At 33.8% G+C, this 18,565-nt stretch overlaps 1 protein-coding gene across 1 annotated transcript; it reads left to right on the top strand.

Moving 5' to 3' along the window:
• Positions 1–5,616: 5,616 nt before the first annotated feature.
• On the top strand, positions 5,617–17,136 carry LOC133189367 (solute carrier family 12 member 9-like). The gene is made up of 12 exons (XM_061324751.1): positions 5,617–5,893; positions 6,734–6,868; positions 7,679–7,813; positions 8,607–8,752; positions 10,080–10,287; positions 11,113–11,220; positions 11,688–11,799; positions 12,522–12,679; positions 13,013–13,095; positions 13,243–13,367; positions 14,244–14,436; positions 15,982–17,136. The coding sequence occupies exons 1-12, from the start codon at positions 5,617–5,619 to the stop codon at positions 17,134–17,136; spliced, it is 2,835 nt and encodes a 944-aa protein (XP_061180735.1).
• The last annotated feature ends 1,429 nt before the right edge of the window (positions 17,137–18,565 follow it).

The following is an 18,565-nucleotide window of genomic DNA, read 5'->3' as shown; positions in this document are numbered from 1 at the left end:
AGTTAAAAAAAATGGTGAGGAAGCCAACTTTTCCTTTGGCACAAATTATTCGCAGATTGTCAGAACAAACGGATTTGCAAAAGGAACAAAAAACTTATCCACATTTAAGTAAACCCCATAGCAGTGGACCTGTTCATGAAAGACTTGTGCATGGTTGTCAGTATCAGAAAGTAGAGACAGTGAGATATGTATTTAAAACAAATTTCAAAGATAGCTGTGTACGAATCGATGGAAAAATATGCCTAATCAAAAACATTATTTTGCATGAAGGTAAAATTTTTCTTGTTCATCAGGTCTTTGGAACATCAGAAAACGCATTCGTATGTCCGTTAGAATCCAAATTACTGGGAATTTTAAAAGTTTCGAATTTAGGAAACACTTTTCATTTTTCCGAATTGAATGACGTAGAATCCCAATGTGTCATTCTGCCATTCAAGAACAAATATATTGCGATTTCATTTACAGATGCTGATTGGTAGGTTAAAAAACACCTTACAATTGGAGTGAATAGTCAGCAAAAATAATACTTTTATGGTTTTGGTTTTTTTTTTTTTTTTTTGGTATCTTGTTTTTGTTTTTTGTTTTAAAACTTAATTTAAATCAAATCATTAATAAGGTCATTGACAACTAATGGATATGCAGTGGTGGAATTTACAGAAGAAAAGGAAGTTGATGTGGTTCCTATGAGGTGGTTAGCTGAAAATGAAACTATGTGCCAGTGGCCAACCTTTAGAATGACAGCCAAAATAAGAAAGGCAGTGAAGGCAAATATTGCCCCGAATGCAGAATTTAGACCTCTTCCAGTCAGGGTACTGGCAAAAACAAGTAAGTCTATCAGCAATCAAAATATAATTATATAGTAAACTTGAGTATATATATTCAGTACATATTACTGTATAATCAACATTGTATTAGAGATTTTGGTCTAGTGAATACATGTATATTTCTTTATGCAGCGGAGTACAACGATGCACGGAAAAAACTGTCAAAAGCAACATATACATCAGACTTGCAAACTGATGCTGAAGAGAACGAGGATATTGGTTCCAGGAAGACCAAAAAGTTTGTATTATATCAACTTAGTCATGTTTTGTATTACCATTCAAAGTTATGTTAAGATTATTCTAACAATACATTGGTATTGTGTTCCTAGACCAAGCCGTTTTGAGTCTTCAGATTCAGAAGAAGTTGAGTGTGATAAACAACAAGATGAGGAACACCACCGACAACAGATTAGAAAATCTCCTCGAAAGATTCAAAGGAAAATTGCCCCACCAAATCTGCCAAGCCTTCCAGCTCCCCCATGTCAGCCCTCGTCTTCAAAACCAACAAAAACTAAAGCACCAACCAATTGTACAGCATCGTTATTTGATAAAGGCCCCTCCACTTCAGGTATATATTTAAAATGATTCAGTGCCAATTTATTTTTTTTAAATGTTATCTCACATAAATATTGCAAACTTATTTATTGTCTGTTTTAAACTCTAACCTTGTTTTTAGCATCAGAAAAGAAAATTGTAAACTGCTTGGAAAAAATCATGACCAACGTTGAGGAATTGAAAGTACAGATGCACCTAAACACGCAGCTGTTACAGGCAACAATCTCAAAGGTTGATGGACTTGGAGGCCTCCCAATATCCGGTGGAAATGAGCTTGACACGGAATTAGACGTGTGCTTTCCTCTTAAATCACAAGAAGATATCGATAAGCTAGAAGACACACTGCAGGATAAGGACAAATGTAAAACTTTGGTAGGTTTAAATGTCTCTCTCTCTCTCTCTCTCTCTCTCTCTCTCTCTCTCTCTCTCTCTCTCTATATATATATATATATATATATATATATATATATATAATTGCTACATGTACATGAGGTGCCATTTATTATATGCATTCATTTTTTTTATCTTAAATTATACAGGTGAAATCGTTATCAACAATTGGAGGGGAAAATGCCAAAACAACAATCAGGAGACTCCTGTCTCACATGATATCAAACCCACTGGCGATTAAGATAAACTGGATGGGAAAGGGAGGGAAAATTCCTTTCTCTTCCTTAAAATTAAAGGAAATATTAAAAGGGATGTATTGAGAGAGAGAGAGAGAGAGAGAGGTCTTCCATGGACATTCTTTGAGAAATAAATACATTATTCTTATTTATTTATTTATTTATTTAGAAACAGTAAGGAAGAATCGCTTGTGCTCCAACACCACTGACACAGAGATATTCACTATAGCTAAAGACTGGTTCCGTTTTGCGAGCGACAGGGACGGCGGGCGAAAGAAAAGGGCCGAAAAAAGGAGGCAGCAGATAGCCAACCAAAACACTCAAGATGATCAAACAGAAAGTGAACCTGAGCATGCTTAGATGTGTGTCGCTAAAATGACTTTGGTTCCTAACCACTAAAAGAATATGAACATTTTCCATTCTTTAATTCTGTTTTTTTTAGGCATTTATCTTTTAAAAAATTTGGCGCAAATTTTAAAATGTACCATTTCACCAAAAAAAAAGAGAACTAAGTACAATAAAAAATAAAAGAGATTTTTTTTCAATTAATGTTTTATTACTTATCTTTTAAACACCTATTTTTCATGATAAAGTAAAATTGTAACAGTAAATAGTGAATTATTGTTTGACCAAAGGGGAAATATATGGGTCAACGTTTAACGTACATGTCCATTGTTTGCCAACATTGAGCCGATGGGTTCTACACGTTGGACCTATGTAGGACCTTCAGCTGGGCCTACGTAGAACTGATGAGCAAAATAACGTTGGGCCAATTTAACGTCTTTTACCAACATTGGCCCGACGTAATCTAGCATTGTTGGGCCAATGCAGGCCCAACATGTTGGGCCAGTGTAGGCCCTACACGTTGGGCCTACGCAGAACCGATGAGCAAAATAACGTTGGGCCAACATTGTTTGCCAACGTTGGCCCGACGTAACGAGCATTGTTGGGCCTATGTTGGCCCAACATAGTCATGCTATCTGGGGGAGTTCTCCGGTGCTGAAGCATTAGATGGAGCAGGCATTTTGCTGTACTTTCTTAAGTTATATCGGTGAAAGGCTGTATTTTCTTTCAACTCCACAATATGGTTCATCCGGGTTTCGGATACCCCACCAGTTGTCGTGTCGCCCTATTGGGTGACCGCACTTATCTTGGGAATTTGTCTAGCTCGCTCGCTTGTGAGAGACCCTTATTTATAATGATTCTGCTTTTCAGCCACCAGGTCCAGATTAGGTTTGGGTGCACTGTAATAAGGAAAAGCAAAGCGTGGATCAAATTAAAAACGATGTTACTTTATTCACGTCTCCGAATAGAATGCACAACAAAAAGTCACCAGGCACAATAAAATAAATCATTATGAGTTGCTCGTAGCATTACAAACAAGTGTGCCTTAACCTACCTAACATCTGGTGACTCATAGAGTGATTAAACAATATTAAAAGACTCACTCTATATAATAAAAAATCTAGACAATGTAATTTCCAACTGAAATACTAAAGCTCGTACTTTTGTTTACACTGGATACATTTAAATTTACCTCCCTCGACTGGAGAGTTTGATAATAATAATAGAGCCAAACAAAGAAAGGCATTATATTTCCGGTATAAAACCGATAAAAAGTAAAACGTGTCTAACTATAAAACTACACTCTACATAGGACTACAGCTACCAAAATACAAGAAAAATCATAAGAACACACATCAAATATAAATGCCCTGATCTCAATATAATACTTTTATAATAGATTTCTATTTTAATGAAAGCTCAAATTTTGTAAACTAAAGCTCAAATTTTTGTAAACTCCAGAAATTAATTGCAAATGTTAATAAATAATTAATTAATCTTTTCTTTATAAGTTCTAGAAAAATAACTTAACCAAATAAAACATTTTTACCATACCTGTAATAAGGAAAAGCAAAGCGTGGATCAAATTAAAAACGATGTTACTTTATTCACGTCTCCGAATAGAATGGCCGAGTTGCGGGCACAATTCCATTCGGAGACCCACGCTTGCCGTGAATTATTTTGTCCAATCAAATTAGTTTTTCTTTGTTAATTTGTATCAATAATAGCCAAAATATCGTATTGTGAAAAATCACATGACATGAACTGACCATTACCTGAGTATTTGACCTGCCACTTAACAAGTTAATCCCCTAACAATAGGTTAATGGATTCTACTTCGTTTGATAGTGTTTTTGACACTAGATAAAAAAGATAAAAGAACCCATAAATAAATATACAAAAAAAACACATCACCTATCTACAAATTACTGCTGTTCTCTTTTTCCAGCAAAATTACATAATTGTATGGCTAAAGGCTTAAACAGTTTACTAATCCCTCATGCCAAATCTTCTGAGTAACACATATTATTTATTTTAGACAATTACCTGTACTTATTTTTTTCTTCAAAGACATTCCTTCTTTTTCATCAAATAAAATACTATTACCAAATTTCTATACATATATCTGAAATTGTAACAGGAAATAAAATAAAGACTTTACTATATAATTCCTATAAAACGAGAATACCCAAAATGTTATGTTAAAATATCCACATACATTAATCTTAACCCAAATTGAAATATTAATTGACTAAAATTCAAAGTGAAATTTTATCTTTAATCATAACTTCATGTTGCAGATTTTATTTGACAAAATGAAATATGTCAGAAAGGACACTACCAAGCTAATTTCTTCAAACCTTCACAGACGAAAAAATCCATGTGAAACTAATCACAAATGGATTTGAATTTTTCCCCTATGAATTCTAAGTGATTTTGTATAAAAAAAATTCTCAAAAATTATGGTTGTACAAATTGTCAAATCAAAATGCAAGCATTGACGTGTAGTGGTAGTGTATTTATGACTCCTGAGGCAGACACTATGATGAAATCACAAAGTGGGTTCAAAGCAAAAGAGAGAGAGAGAGAGAAATTCATAGAAAAAAATCCTTAAACATAATCTTAGGAATTGAATACAATGCTACAAATTTTCAGGGGTTCCAAAGCTTACGGAAAAAATAGAATTCTTCTTCTTTAGAATTACAAAAGTACAAAGCAAATTTATGTGCTAGTATCCTGATATAGTACAATAACTCAATTTCTAGCATTGTTGAAATCATATCTCTGTGACAGGGATGACGTCCGAAAATTGGTTCACTTTTTTTACAAAAACTATACAGTTTAATTTTTCATGAAACGCTTCATCTATAGTTACATGTAAATAAGATCTCTTATAACCAAGTATAGTTCAAGGCGACATTTAACAAGCAAGTAATAGGATTAATAAATGTAAAGTACATAGTCCATCCCAAATGTATACAGAAACAGCGTTATTAAACAAGGTATTTTGGGGATTTAACGCTGTATCCAATCATGCTAAGAACGTGTCAGACAAACCCCGAAGAAGCTGTGCTTTACAAAAAAAAAAAAGAGAGAGAAATCTCGACAGTGTCTACTGCTTGGCCAACGGCCATTTGCGAAAATAAATTTTGTCGCGCAAGTCCTACACTAGAGCTACAAAACTGTTACCCTGGTGTTTGCTTTCATTGAATTAACTCTTTTAAATTTACAATTCTCCGAGTAAAAGACCAAAAATATATTCAGGTATGTCAGCGGAACATGACGGAGTTTTAAGTGAGATCCGAGCGAAGAAAGAGGGATATAAAAGTTTTGATGGACCTTCACTAGGAGATAAAAATTCAGTGCAGGACCTTTTCACGGGAATTTTTAATTGGTTCCTGTGCCGCCGGAGGAGCAAATCCGATGCCTCGTCAGAGGAAGAAAAAGAGGAGGACTCCCCAGTGCGAACTTTGCGGACTTTGGAGGGTGTTGTGGCACCCGTTGCGCTTAATATGTTCAGTGTTTTGCTCTTCATCAGGATAGGTATGAAGATATTTTCAGTCCAAAGTATGGACAAAAATACAATTGGGCCTCAATAGTTCGGACACAATTATTCGGACGTTTTACTTTCAGGACATTTGTGGACAAGGGAACAAAATTTACATTTATATGTACCAATTAAGATAAGGTTCTTTTTTTAAGTAATCCTTGGGAAACTATCCCGATAAAGAGGGCTCTACTGTAATGTTTCTTTAATGTCTCTGTCCTTCATTATGTATTCTGGATATAAACCTTTCTTATTTACTTTCTTCTCTAGTCCATATATTTCTAACAAAAGAAAAAAAACTACTAAGGTTTGATTATAGTGATATGAAAAAAAAAATTAAAATTAAGGAAAGGAATTACCTCTAATGATTGGAGAATTCTCTTAAACATAAATATACAAAGTATATTTAATCAATAGAATGTTTTCTTTTTTTCTGCAATGCTAACAAAGAAAGAAAGATATTTTAATATATATTTATGTATGTTTAAGTCACAGGCCTTTGGATAGCTTAAAACCGACTTTTAAAAAATGGGGAGTACAAAAAAGACCTTCCAAATTCATGAAAATTTTTTTTGAAAAAAAAAATCTTTCAGGTTAAAAAAAATGTTATTATTTGTTAATCTATTCCTAATGATGTTTTCACCACAGTATTAAATCGATATTCTTACTATTTGTGTATTTATGGTCATCTGGAATTTCCGGGGGTCTTTGTTTTATGTCCTGTTCACAGATTAAATATAGTTTGTATTTTTTATTTTTATTTTTTTTTTTACAAAATCGATCACTGTACGTTATCTTTACGTTTTTTATAAGTAATATGTTAATATTGTTTTCAGGTTTTGTTGTTGGCCAGGCAGGGATCCTAGAGTCAGTGTTACAGCTTGTTTTAGCCTATTTTATCTTGGTGATGACAGTGTTGTCAATCAATGCTATATCAACCAATGGCGCAGTAGAAGGGGGCGGGGCCTACTGTATCCTTTAGAATTTATATCATCTCACTGCATTTGCACATGTTAAAATGAGGAAGAAAACACTTGCCGTATATCGACAACGTTTCATCAATTTAACACGAGTTATTTCCATTCATATGTCGACTCGATACACTATATTGAACTCAAATAAAAGACACCACAAAGTCTGTCACATCTGTTTCGTATTTTACTGAAAATAGACGATAAGGGCTAACTAACAACTAAATTGTGACAAACGAGATGACTTCAGCTTTTCCATAATCAACTTTATTTATTTGTGTAGTAATATTTTTAAACCCAGTCAGACTAGTGATGATAAGTTGATGTTACAGGGATTTAAACATCCTCCCTTAAAATCATTATTTCGTAAATTCTATGGTCGTTATCATGACCATGTTAGCAAAAATAATTATCATTGGGTCATATTTTTAATGAAAAAAATATCATTAAGCGGTTGAGAATGTCAACTATTAATGATATAATTTATGACATTAAGCGTTTAGTGATATTTCTATCATTAAGCGGCGTTTTATCATTAGTGGTTGCTACAGGGCTCACGACGGGTATAATTTCCGGGCGGGCTTTTTTATTCCCTATTTCACATATGTATTGTTTGTAGATTTTTGGTGATCGATCACTGTTCGTTATCTTCATCTTTAATCAAGGACAATAAATTAACATCTAGACTCTGGAGACATCACAAATTATCAGGTCCGATAAGGGGTTGTCACCCTCGGGCGCAAGCCTACTCAGACCTGGTGATTTGTGAATAGTCCATAATTGTATGCTGCAATCCTTATTTAAACTCAGATATGATAAGCCGTGCTTTGGGCCCTGAGTTCGGGGGAAGCATTGGTTTCATATTTTTTGTGGCCAATCTTTTAGCTGTGAGTCTGTCTGTGTTTGGTTTAGTGGAAGCCATGATCGAGAATTTCGGACCGGATGGTAATTATTGATCAATTGTAAATTAATTGTATGTGTACAACTTTAACGCAAGTGTGAATTTTCACTGAATGTGATTTCATAGAGCACTTGCTTAAGATGATCATGTTCTACTTTATATTCCAATACTTAAATTCACATTAACGATCACTACTGAGAGATATATTACTTATGTAAAGTCCAGTATAAATATAGCTGTAAGATGGACACAAATGTCAATGAGATAAAGCCTTGATAAATTTCTGGCCCAACAGTTTTTATGACAACTTTCCCTTTAAATGAATCATGTTTCCAATAAAAATAATATAACTTTTGACATTCTTAAAACTTTATCATGAACACCTTCATGTGTTTAAAAAAAGAAATTCCAAACATAAAAACTACTTTAATTGGATAATGGTAGTGACGGCCTGAGAGTGCCTAAAAAAACAAAAACACTTTTACTTCTGATCAATCACCCTTGATTTTTTTAATGTTTATTTTTTCAACAGTTTTTGATGTGCGAACAAATTTCTTTTTTTAAGCTGAAAATTGGCCCCAACTGGCATCCGGAAGTGACATTTTCAATCGATAAAAAAAAATTAAAAGTTTTAGTATGTGTCAGATCCGAAAATACAGAAAATCAAGCGATCCATTTCTGAGAACAAACACTCACAGAGTCAGTTAAGAAATATAATTAGTGAAAAAGAAACCAAACATTAACATAAAGGTCTTCAGTTGAGATGAAAGACCAAAAGAAAATGTATTTATTTATCTAGTAGACTAAAATAAGATATATTTTCTTTATTATTGACAGGTTCGTCGATAGACCATCCATTTTTAAAAGGTGACCATGATTTTTGGTACAAGTACTTGTACTGTACAATAGTCCTCATTGTGTGCCTAGGTATCTGTATTGTTGGAGCTGACATGTTTGCCAAAACATCGCTGTTTATATTTTTGGTAAGTACTATGAGTACTATGAGAATTTACTGTATGAAAAAGAAGAAGGTCATGTGTTCTGTTCCTTCGACAAGCGCTTGGCACTTTGATGTGAAAGTTGCGGGTCTTACGAATGAGACCTTAAAAACCGAGGCCCCGTGTCACGGTAGATGTTGGCACCTGCACATCTTTGTATTGTGACAAAATAGAAATGATGTCACAGTGTAAAGAACTTGGTAAATAGTAAATTGGAAATGAAAGTTAAAATTGTCAGAGTGTGTCGGATTGTACAGTGTAAAGAACAAGGGGAATAATAAAGTTGGAATGAAAATATATATAGGTCGAAATTCACAGTGAATCAGATTGTACAGGTGCCAGAATATACATATTTTACTGTATTCCATAATGAGAATTTTATGTAGATACTATATCTAAATTAGATACACTTATATCTATGTACATGTAATTGTACAATTAATGATTGATTGATTGTATGTTGATTTTTATGTTCCATTCGATAATTTTTTTACTCATATTGAGACATCACATTTTGTCGGTTAAGGACTTCAAATTTAGGCCTTTACTCGGCACTCGGGACCATTCTTTATCCTGCCAATGTCTACCTTGAGACGGGGCCTCGGTTTTTAATGTCTCATCCAAAAGTCTTCTGACTTTCACTTTCAATGCCGGGCGCTGGCGAAGGAACAGTCAGTACCTATGTTCACGTCTTATGTTTGACGCGGCGCGGGGACCGAGATTTGAACCCGGGCTCCTAAACGCGAAGTGAATGCCCTACCACTAGGCTACCGTAACCGGTGTACCATAAATGATCTACATGTACATTATTTCAATTAAAATAGAACTGAAAGAAGGAGATAACAGAATTATATGAATTGTAAAAATAAGTCTATAATTGTTTACAGATAAGATACATGAGAGTGTTGCAACTTATGGAATAAAATAAGGTCATGAAAAAATACAGTGAAACCTATATAATCCAATATGCACTGAGACACAAATTACGTGTCAGAATAGACAGTGTGTTGGATTGCACAGTGTAAAACATGGAAAATATAAACCGAGGGTGAAAATTAAGGGTAAAATTCTACGTAAAACGGATTGCACAGATTTACTGGACATTTTTTTCCCTTAAAGTGCTTATTTTATATAATAAATTAATATTTTAATGCAACCGTTTTGTAAAACGCATTTTGATTGGCTAATACACTGAGGTTTTAGGCAGTTAAACGAGCATTAACGGTAAAACTCAGTTTGCGACCGTTAAATTGGCATTAACGGTCGCAAATACAGTTATTCCCTAATCATAGTGTTCAATTTATATTTGTAGATTGTTGTTATATGCCTCCTTTCTGTATTTGTGAGTGTGTTTGCCAAAAGCTCAACAATACCGATAGAATATGCACAGCAGGCGCAGTATATTCATGGAAAAATAAACAGTTCCCAGTACTGCCACGGCGTCAATGCCAGTGGCTTTGTACAAGAATCAGCAAACTACACTGGACTAAGGACCGCGACTTTCCGTCAGAACATGTTTTGTAAGTTTGTTGATTTTTACCCACCTACCTGTCTGCACATTTTTAAATTCACTGCAAGAAAACTCATCTTTGTAAATAAAATTTTAATGATATTAAATGACATATCATCTTACAAACGGTGATCTTAAACTTTTTATTTGAGGCATTATGAATAATTATGAATTTTTTATTTGTTTTTGATTTTGTTTGTTTGTTTGTTTTTTCTTTGTTACTATCATGCTAGCGAAGGTTAAATACTTTTATATGCAATGAGGCTTTCACATATTTTGGTATGTGTCTTTACCCTCGTGAATCATGGATCATTTTACATTTTCTCTTTGATGATATTTGATGGTATTCAAGGCTTGCCTGTAGGAGAATAAGATAGGTGTTTCAATACTCTTAGAAGGTTGTTTATTTCATTATTGTCTTTCATTGTCTTGTCATTCACTTAGAGTAAGTAATCAAATTGGAGTTAGTTAATATGTTAATCTTCTCAATTGATATTCCTAGAAAAGAAGAAGTTGGTTTTAAGTGAAAATGTATTGTTTTGCATTTCTCAATTATAAAGCATTATACATTGAAACCTATCTAATCCATCAGGTATCTGGATACAAATTTTGTGTTTCAGAATAGACAGTTTGTTGGATTGCAAAGTGTTAAAAAAAGGCAAAAAAAAAACAAAACACACACACACAAAAAAAAAAACACAAAAAAACAATAGTAAAGTGGGAATGAAAATGAATGTCGGAATTCATGGATTTCATAGGTGGAAAACTAGACAGTTTTGACTGTATTAGACTCTTAGAGCATTGAATTCAGCGTAAAATTCTTCAAATTTTTCAGCACATTACCAGAGGGATTACAGTTCTATGAATATGATGACATTCACCTCTGTATTCTCCATTCTGTTTTGCTGTGTGACTGGAATTCTGACCGGAGCAAATATGTCAGGTCTGTAAACACCACAAAATGAAAACTTAAAAGTCAATGGTTCATTTTTATTAATCATCATCATTATGTTTTATGGAATTGAGAGCATAATTTGTTTTATTTGATAATATGATATGTGATTTAAATTCAGAATACAATCAATGCATGAAAAAAATGGGGTTCTGAGCGGAAAAGTCAAATTAATTTCAATATGAGCATAGATAAAAAGATATAATAATATAACTGGAACAACATTTTTTTTGGGGGGGGGGGGGGGTATTTTATTTTGTTTTTTAATTTTTTATTTTGTTTGTTTGTTTTGTGGTTTTCTTTGTCCTTTTCTTCATTAATTACAGGTTGTTGTTTTTTTTTGTTTTTTTTTTTGTAACTATCAACAATATGACATTTTACAGATTATTTACGTATTATACTAGGATTCCAGACAGAACTATGAATAAAAAAAATCTGTTTTTCTTTTTTTTTCAAAGGAGAATTAAAAAACCCTAGTAAGGCAATACCTCAGGGGACACTTGGCGCTTTGATGCTGACATTTACGACATACTTCATTGAAATAATTCTGGTTGGAGGTTCGTGTGATAGGTAAGCATTAAAATTACTACTCCTTTATGGAACAAACATTACTTAAGATTGTCAGAGTATTCGATCAATTTTAATTAAACTTGGTAAACAAGTAGAATTCGCTAAGATACACAAACCATATACTAATTCTGTTTTTGTTTCTCGATGTTATATGCGATATTGTTAGAGTTATTAAAAAACATATCTTTAAATTTATCAAAAAACCTACAGGTTTGGAACAATTTCAATAAGGTTTGCTGCCCACCCAGACTATTCCAATATAAGGCTGTATATGCTTATTATTTCAACAAAAGAAGTTGCCAGGAAATACAAAAAAGCGAAATTCTTTTTAAAAAAAAAACCCATCTTCCTACAGTTTTATCTGGATTCAGTAAATCTGAATGCTATACTGAGACTCATAATTTTGATTATATGGCAAAGATTTTTCAGATAGTGTTCCCATGTATACTAAATATATGAAAAAATTTTAAAATTCTTTCAAAATGATAATTTTAGAAAATTATTGGCATGATTTAAATAAAAAAAAATTGGTACACGCTGAAAACACAATATTTGTAAATACAAAATTTGAAAAAAAGATTAAAGTCTATGTTTCACGTTCCTCTTTCGCTATTATCTAAAACCCAGCAGAGTTTTTTTCTTGAAATAGTCACTTCTGGTTAATGACAGCAAACGTTACTCAGGTGAGCATTGTGACCCGTTTTCCTCTTGTTCTATTACAGATGCCTTTTGCTGAACAACTATGTCTTTCTACAAGAGATCAACCTCTGGAAACCTTTCGTACTGATAGGAATATTTACTGCCACTTTATCTGCTGCTCTGGGAAACCTCATTGGAGCCTCCAGGATTCTCCAGGCCCTGGCAAACGATCGTTTGTTCTGTGGGTTCTATATGCTATAAAATTACTTATTTCTGTGGGTTCAATTTCTTATAGTTTGAGGGAAATATTGATTTGTGGGGATGATTTCGTGCATTTTTTGGAAAAGTGTAGAAGTGGTTTAATTAAAATTTCAAAATATTTTGTGATAATAAAAATATTTGGTGGACATGAATTCATAGGTTTGTATAAACCATGAACACTATGAAAGTAAAAAAAAAAGAGGGAAATAATTGATTTTAAAAAATGCTTTGAAAATTAAAATGAATTAAACCTGGAAAATGTCAACATCTGTTGTAATGAGCTGCCTCAACTAAATGTATGCTGTATTTTTAGGGTTTGTTTTGAATCCTGCAACCATCACCACAAAGTCAGGGAATCCTTATGTTGCAGTCCTTATATCATGGTTTCTTATACAAGTAAAATAATCAGTTTTATCTTAACATCGAGATAAGAAAAAATACTAGAAGCGATAAATATCAACAAATTAGCATATTTACAAGTGATAAAAAAACAGTGTTCAGAAAATGACATGCAATAATGCTTGTAATCTCTTTCTTTGCTAGTTGGTACTGCTAGTCGGTTCACTTAATGCGATTGCTCCTGCCACCTCTGTGTTCTTTCTGATGTCCTACGCTTCAGTAAATTTGGCTTGCCTGGCCTTGGAGCTAGCAGCAGCACCAAACTTCAGGTAGGAATATTAGTACTCAACAGAAGAGTATTTTCAGCTGAATGTCTCTTCTGTTTTCTATCTTTACCAATGATATATATTAATATTAATCTTTTTTGCTTGTTATTAATAATTTCATTCTAAACAGGTTTTGTAAAAGCATTATGGAAAATTATGATAATTGATTCATTTTTTTTAAATAATAGATGCTCATTCCTATATGGTCACAGTGTGAAATGAAGTCATTTTATACCCAGCGAATTATGATTATTGATAGCATAGAAAACAGGTTACGATCTGTCCACCAAATATTTTACAGGCCTACACTATGTACTGGAAAAATTTACATTAAAAACTCATGCTTGACACAGGAATTGATTATGACCTGAGAGTTAAACTTGACCTAATCCAAGGTTATTTGAACAAGTTCAAGACCTGGTTTAAAATCTGTTGGATTCTTGTCCATTCCATAACTTAGTAACAGAGTAACACTAGAAACCCATACTTGACGTAGATTTCCTATTACCTTTGAGTGTGATATGATCTTGATCCAAGGTTATTTGGACAAGTTCGAGTTTACTGAAAAAAATGTATAACCCTTTCTGTGCCATATCTTTGTAAAAGACAAAAAAGTGAAGAAAAGCTGATTTATGACCAGAAATTTGCCATAACTTCACCTCATGGTAATTTATACACGCCCAGATCACGGAAAGAAATATAGATAACTGTAATAAATACCACAAGAGGATAATAACAGGATATCAAACTTATTGCTTGAACATATCATTATGTGAGTTCGCTCACAGTACCTCTAGTTTCTTTTTGAAGGACAATCACCTATAAGAGGAGAGTTTTAAAGGACTGCCTTGGTTCATGCCTAGATATTTTTATTTTCAGACCCACCTTTAAATACTTCTCGTGGCACACATGTACATTAGGTCTGATAGGCTGTATAGTGATGTGTTTTCTGATCAGTGCCATCTACACCTCAGTAGCCATTATTGTGATGCTCGTACTGACTATCATCCTTTACTTCCGGTCACTTCCAGCACAGTGGGGCTCCATAAGTCAGGCTCTTATCTTCCACCAGGTGAGGTTTCAAGTACAATTATTCCTGTCGAATCGGACATATACTGGGACACAAATCTCTTCTGTTGATTCGATACGCAAGATGTACAACTTCTAAAACGAGGTAAATTGTTGACAAACAAGTTGATGAAACAAGAATATCAGCAGTCTCGTTTAAAGTCATCATTCCGTAAGTTCTATGGTCGATACAATGACCTTGTCAGCAAATACAATTTATCATTGAGTCAAATGCTGACTGACGTTTTTCATACTAATTGTTAGGCCATTAGATACAAACTGAATTGTCGACGGATTTTTCCGTAATTTCCCGATCATGACAAGTAGCACACGGCGGGTGTGACCGGTCGGCAGGGGATGCTCAATCCTCCATGGCACCTGATCCCACCTCTGATGTTTGGAGGTCCGTGTTTGCTCTGCTCCTATTTTGTAATGTTTAATGGACTTTTGAGCTTGAATACTGTTCGTTATCTGCATATATGCCGTTGTATGAATACAGAGGGTATATGATTCCACGGTGTAAAGAACATAGAGAATACTAAGTAAACATGGGAGTGAAAAAAATGAAGGTCAAAATTCACAATGAAAAGAAATGCATAAGTCCTTGAATAAACGTTTTCAAACTGTATATCTATGAGTACAATTTTTTATCATTCAATTGTTTAAATATACAGTCAAAACTCATTATCTACAACTAGGTGGTATCAAGAAAAAAAAAGAGATTTACGATAGTTTGAGATATTAAGGTTGAAATACATTAAGGAAACTGGTAGAAACTTCCAACTCACTTTGAAATATTCATTGGTATTCGAGCTATCGATCTTCAAGATTAAAAAGTTCAGCTGTGCATAAAAGAAAAAGTTTTTTTACCAATCAGAATGTTAAGACCTATTAGGATAAATTTTTTCGCATGTATGTGTCCACAAAAATGTTGTATAACTGGATATTAGTATTCTTTAGATTTCATTCATTAAATTAAGAAGGTGCATGCACAAAGCTATGTTTTTACTGCAGAAGCAATTTTCTAGCTGGACAAATGTTTGATATCAATACTCTACTTTAATGCATGATGTTCTATAAATGAACGTATGTTTTTGAAAAGTATTGAAAAAATATATAACCCTGAGGAATTCAAAAAAAAAAAAAAAAAAAAACTAAGAACTACAACCATAAATACAATTCTCTTTTCTGCTTGAACTTTCGGTAAGGCGTGACATTCTCGGCGATACATTATTCTCATTGGTTAAGAAATGAATAACATTAGCAACTTTAGATTGTTGTTAACAAACAATGAGATGACATAAACCACATCTCTTTATTGTAAGAAACGATGTAATTGGTTCCTTGCGTCACTCGTTGACGTCTGACCATTTTTTATCCCATGTGTATTTCACCCGTGTAATGAAAGCTGTGTAAATTACAGTATTGATGAGCTAATCTGGTAACCAATGAGAATCTAGGTCACTATTTGAGAGAAGCCATGAATATCACGCCTTACTGAAAGTTCAAGCAGAAAAGAGAAATATACTATAACCATTATATTATGTAGGTGAGAAAATACTTGCTGATGCTGGATTCAAGGAAGGACCACGTCAAGTACTGGCGTCTGCAAATCTTACTTATGGTGTCTAATCCAAGACAGTGTTCAGAACTCATCCACTTTATTAATGACATAAAGAAAGGTGGATTGTTTGTGATTGGCCATGTCAAACTAGGATCCCTTGATTCGTATTCTGAAGATCCAATTCTGGATGAAAATCCAAAATGGATGGGTCTGATAGATCATCTTAAAGTAAAAGCATTTGTGGAGGTGACCCTTGCTAATACTGTTTCAGAGGGTCTACAGCACTTACTGAGGTTATCTGGAATGGGAGGCATGAAACCTAATACTGTCTGTTTGGGTTTTTTGGATGATGCTAAACCAAAAGATATGCTAAGTATTAAACGTACAGGAAGGAAGCGGAGCTTTTTTACACGCTTGGATTATAAAAAAGAAAACATTGAAAATCTGTTCATGAATATTAGGGATGAAGCTGATCCAAGACATTTGACTTCTTTAGAGTATGTCAAACTCATTTCTGATTCATTGAAGATGCAGAAGAATGTATGCTTATGCAGACATTTTGATCAGTTCAGTAAGCAATGTATTGTACAATCAAAAACGCAGCTTTTCATTGATGTTTGGCCAATGAATATCTTTAGGCCTGACTCTGCCACCTTTTTCGAGAACGCCTGCCTTTTTATGCTACAACTGGCCTGTATTCTAACCATGGTACCTGACTGGAAATCCAAAACAAGTCTACGAGTCTTCTTGTGTTTAAATTCACAGACGGACAACGCCTTCCAAATGCAGAAGAAATTAGACTTTTTTCTCCAGCAGCTCAGAATTCAAGCTTCCGTGAAAATTGTCACCTTGGATCTCTTGGTACATTATATGCCCGTAATGTCTGTTAATAATAGCAATGGAAGTTTAAAATCGATGGAGAAATTCAGCCCAGTCCCCGAAGAATTCATTCGTGCAATAAACCAGATTATTATTTCTTACTCCAGTACAACTGCAGTGAGTTTCCTGTACCTCCCTATCCCTCCATTGGATACTGGAGATTATGAGACCTATCTAAACAGCTTGGAAATGCTGTCAGAAAATCTTCCTCCCACGTTGTTTGTGCATGGGTTACACCCTGTTACATCTACTACTCTTTGATTGTTAAATATTCTAGTTAAATAGATACATAGGTATGGAGTGTTTTAACAAACATGTACCAACACTGAGTCCCTATATTTGTAATATAAATAAGGGATGTCAACGAGTACTCGATCGAACGTCCGCGTATCGAATACTAAAATCGGTACTCGGTTACTCGGATGTAATTTTTTTCGTATTTCAAAGTGTATATATTTGTTAAAAACTTATCAAAAATATGTTTTAAATATGCATTGTCCATGCACAGTAATTACAGTGTAGCGTCACCTACACCTGTTAATACCCGTTATTGCCTGTGATTGTGTACATGTGTATAAAGTAATTACCGTGACCAATCACTGGACACCGTACACAGCTGTTCTTACCTCTTGTGACCCTAATTTTTTGGCTTTATTTATTTGTTTTCAATAAACATCGTTAAATTATCCTTAGATCTTTTAATTAGCATACGGTAGCGAAATCGGACATACATAGAAATACCGCTACCAATTCAAAAGTGAAGAAATATTAAAAAAAATAACCGAAGATTAAAACAAAGCTAAAAGTCAGCTGTACATAGTAAATTTACCGGGGAAAACAACCATATATTTAAGGAATCACTGTCTAGTTTGTTGGGTATGCCAGGGCATCAACGGCGATTTTAAACGTTGAATTATTAAAGCATAACGGGCGAAGTTGTAAATATCGAGAAATCAACATGCTTAACTTTCAGAGTTATCACAAAGAAAACATTTGGGAATGTAAATAGTATATGACATTCGATAACGACAACGTCCATTCCCAAATATATTCTCTTTCGGTAGTCTAATCATTACATAGTTGCGTCCCTCTCTTCCGTTGATCAAATTGTCTTCCTAAACAAAAACTGTAAAGCATTTGTAATCGTTGGTGTATTAATTGATCAGTCTTTTGTGTTTGTTGGATACATAACTTAAGTACCAAAAATCGTTTTCGTTGGGCTCAGTGTTTATGTACATGCATTATTAACGAAACATCGATGGGGTAAACAGGTCTCAATAAAATCAACAAACTTGTACATGTATACACACTTTTTCCGAGTACCAGAGTACTCCAGGAAAATCGTTCGAGTAACCAATTATCAAATATTAACCGATTTGACATCCCTATTTTAAATGTAAATTCTATTACCTATATGCTTATTCTACTTTTATGTTAAATGTGTATTAGAATACGAATGTACAATGATTTCATGTACCAGTTTTTATTATTGCAATACATGATTATAAATCTAGCAATCTGAATGTGATTAAATCCTGTTTTTTTTCACATTTATATCAATCTTATGATAGTGTAAAAGGTCAAGATAACGAACAATGATGAATCTCATAAATTCAATAAATAAAAGTAATCGTGACAAGGGCAATTAAAAGGGTCCCGGAAATGCCAAAGGTTGGATCAGGTGCCAGGA

This window comes from Saccostrea echinata, unplaced genomic scaffold (assembly GCF_033153115.1).
Source record: "Saccostrea echinata isolate AGI-Se365-2 ecotype Australia unplaced genomic scaffold, CSIRO_AGI_Sech_v1 ptg000017l, whole genome shotgun sequence".
NCBI classification, from domain to species: domain Eukaryota; kingdom Metazoa; phylum Mollusca; class Bivalvia; order Ostreida; family Ostreidae; genus Saccostrea; species Saccostrea echinata.
The sequence above is the reverse complement of the archived record's forward strand: the minus strand, read 5'-3'. Positions and strand labels throughout refer to the sequence as shown.

Bases quoted from the DNA above. Each gene is read 5' to 3' on its own strand.
- LOC133189367 (XM_061324751.1), top strand. From the start codon at position 5,617: ATGTCAGCGGAACATGACGGAGTTTTAAGTGAGATCCGAGCGAAGAAA. The intron at 8,753-10,079 runs GTAAGTACTATG...TTATATTTGTAG, and splicing joins CATCGCTGTTTATATTTTTG to ATTGTTGTTATATGCCTCCT. The intron at 14,437-15,981 runs GTGAGGTTTCAA...TATATTATGTAG, and splicing joins AGGCTCTTATCTTCCACCAG to GTGAGAAAATACTTGCTGAT.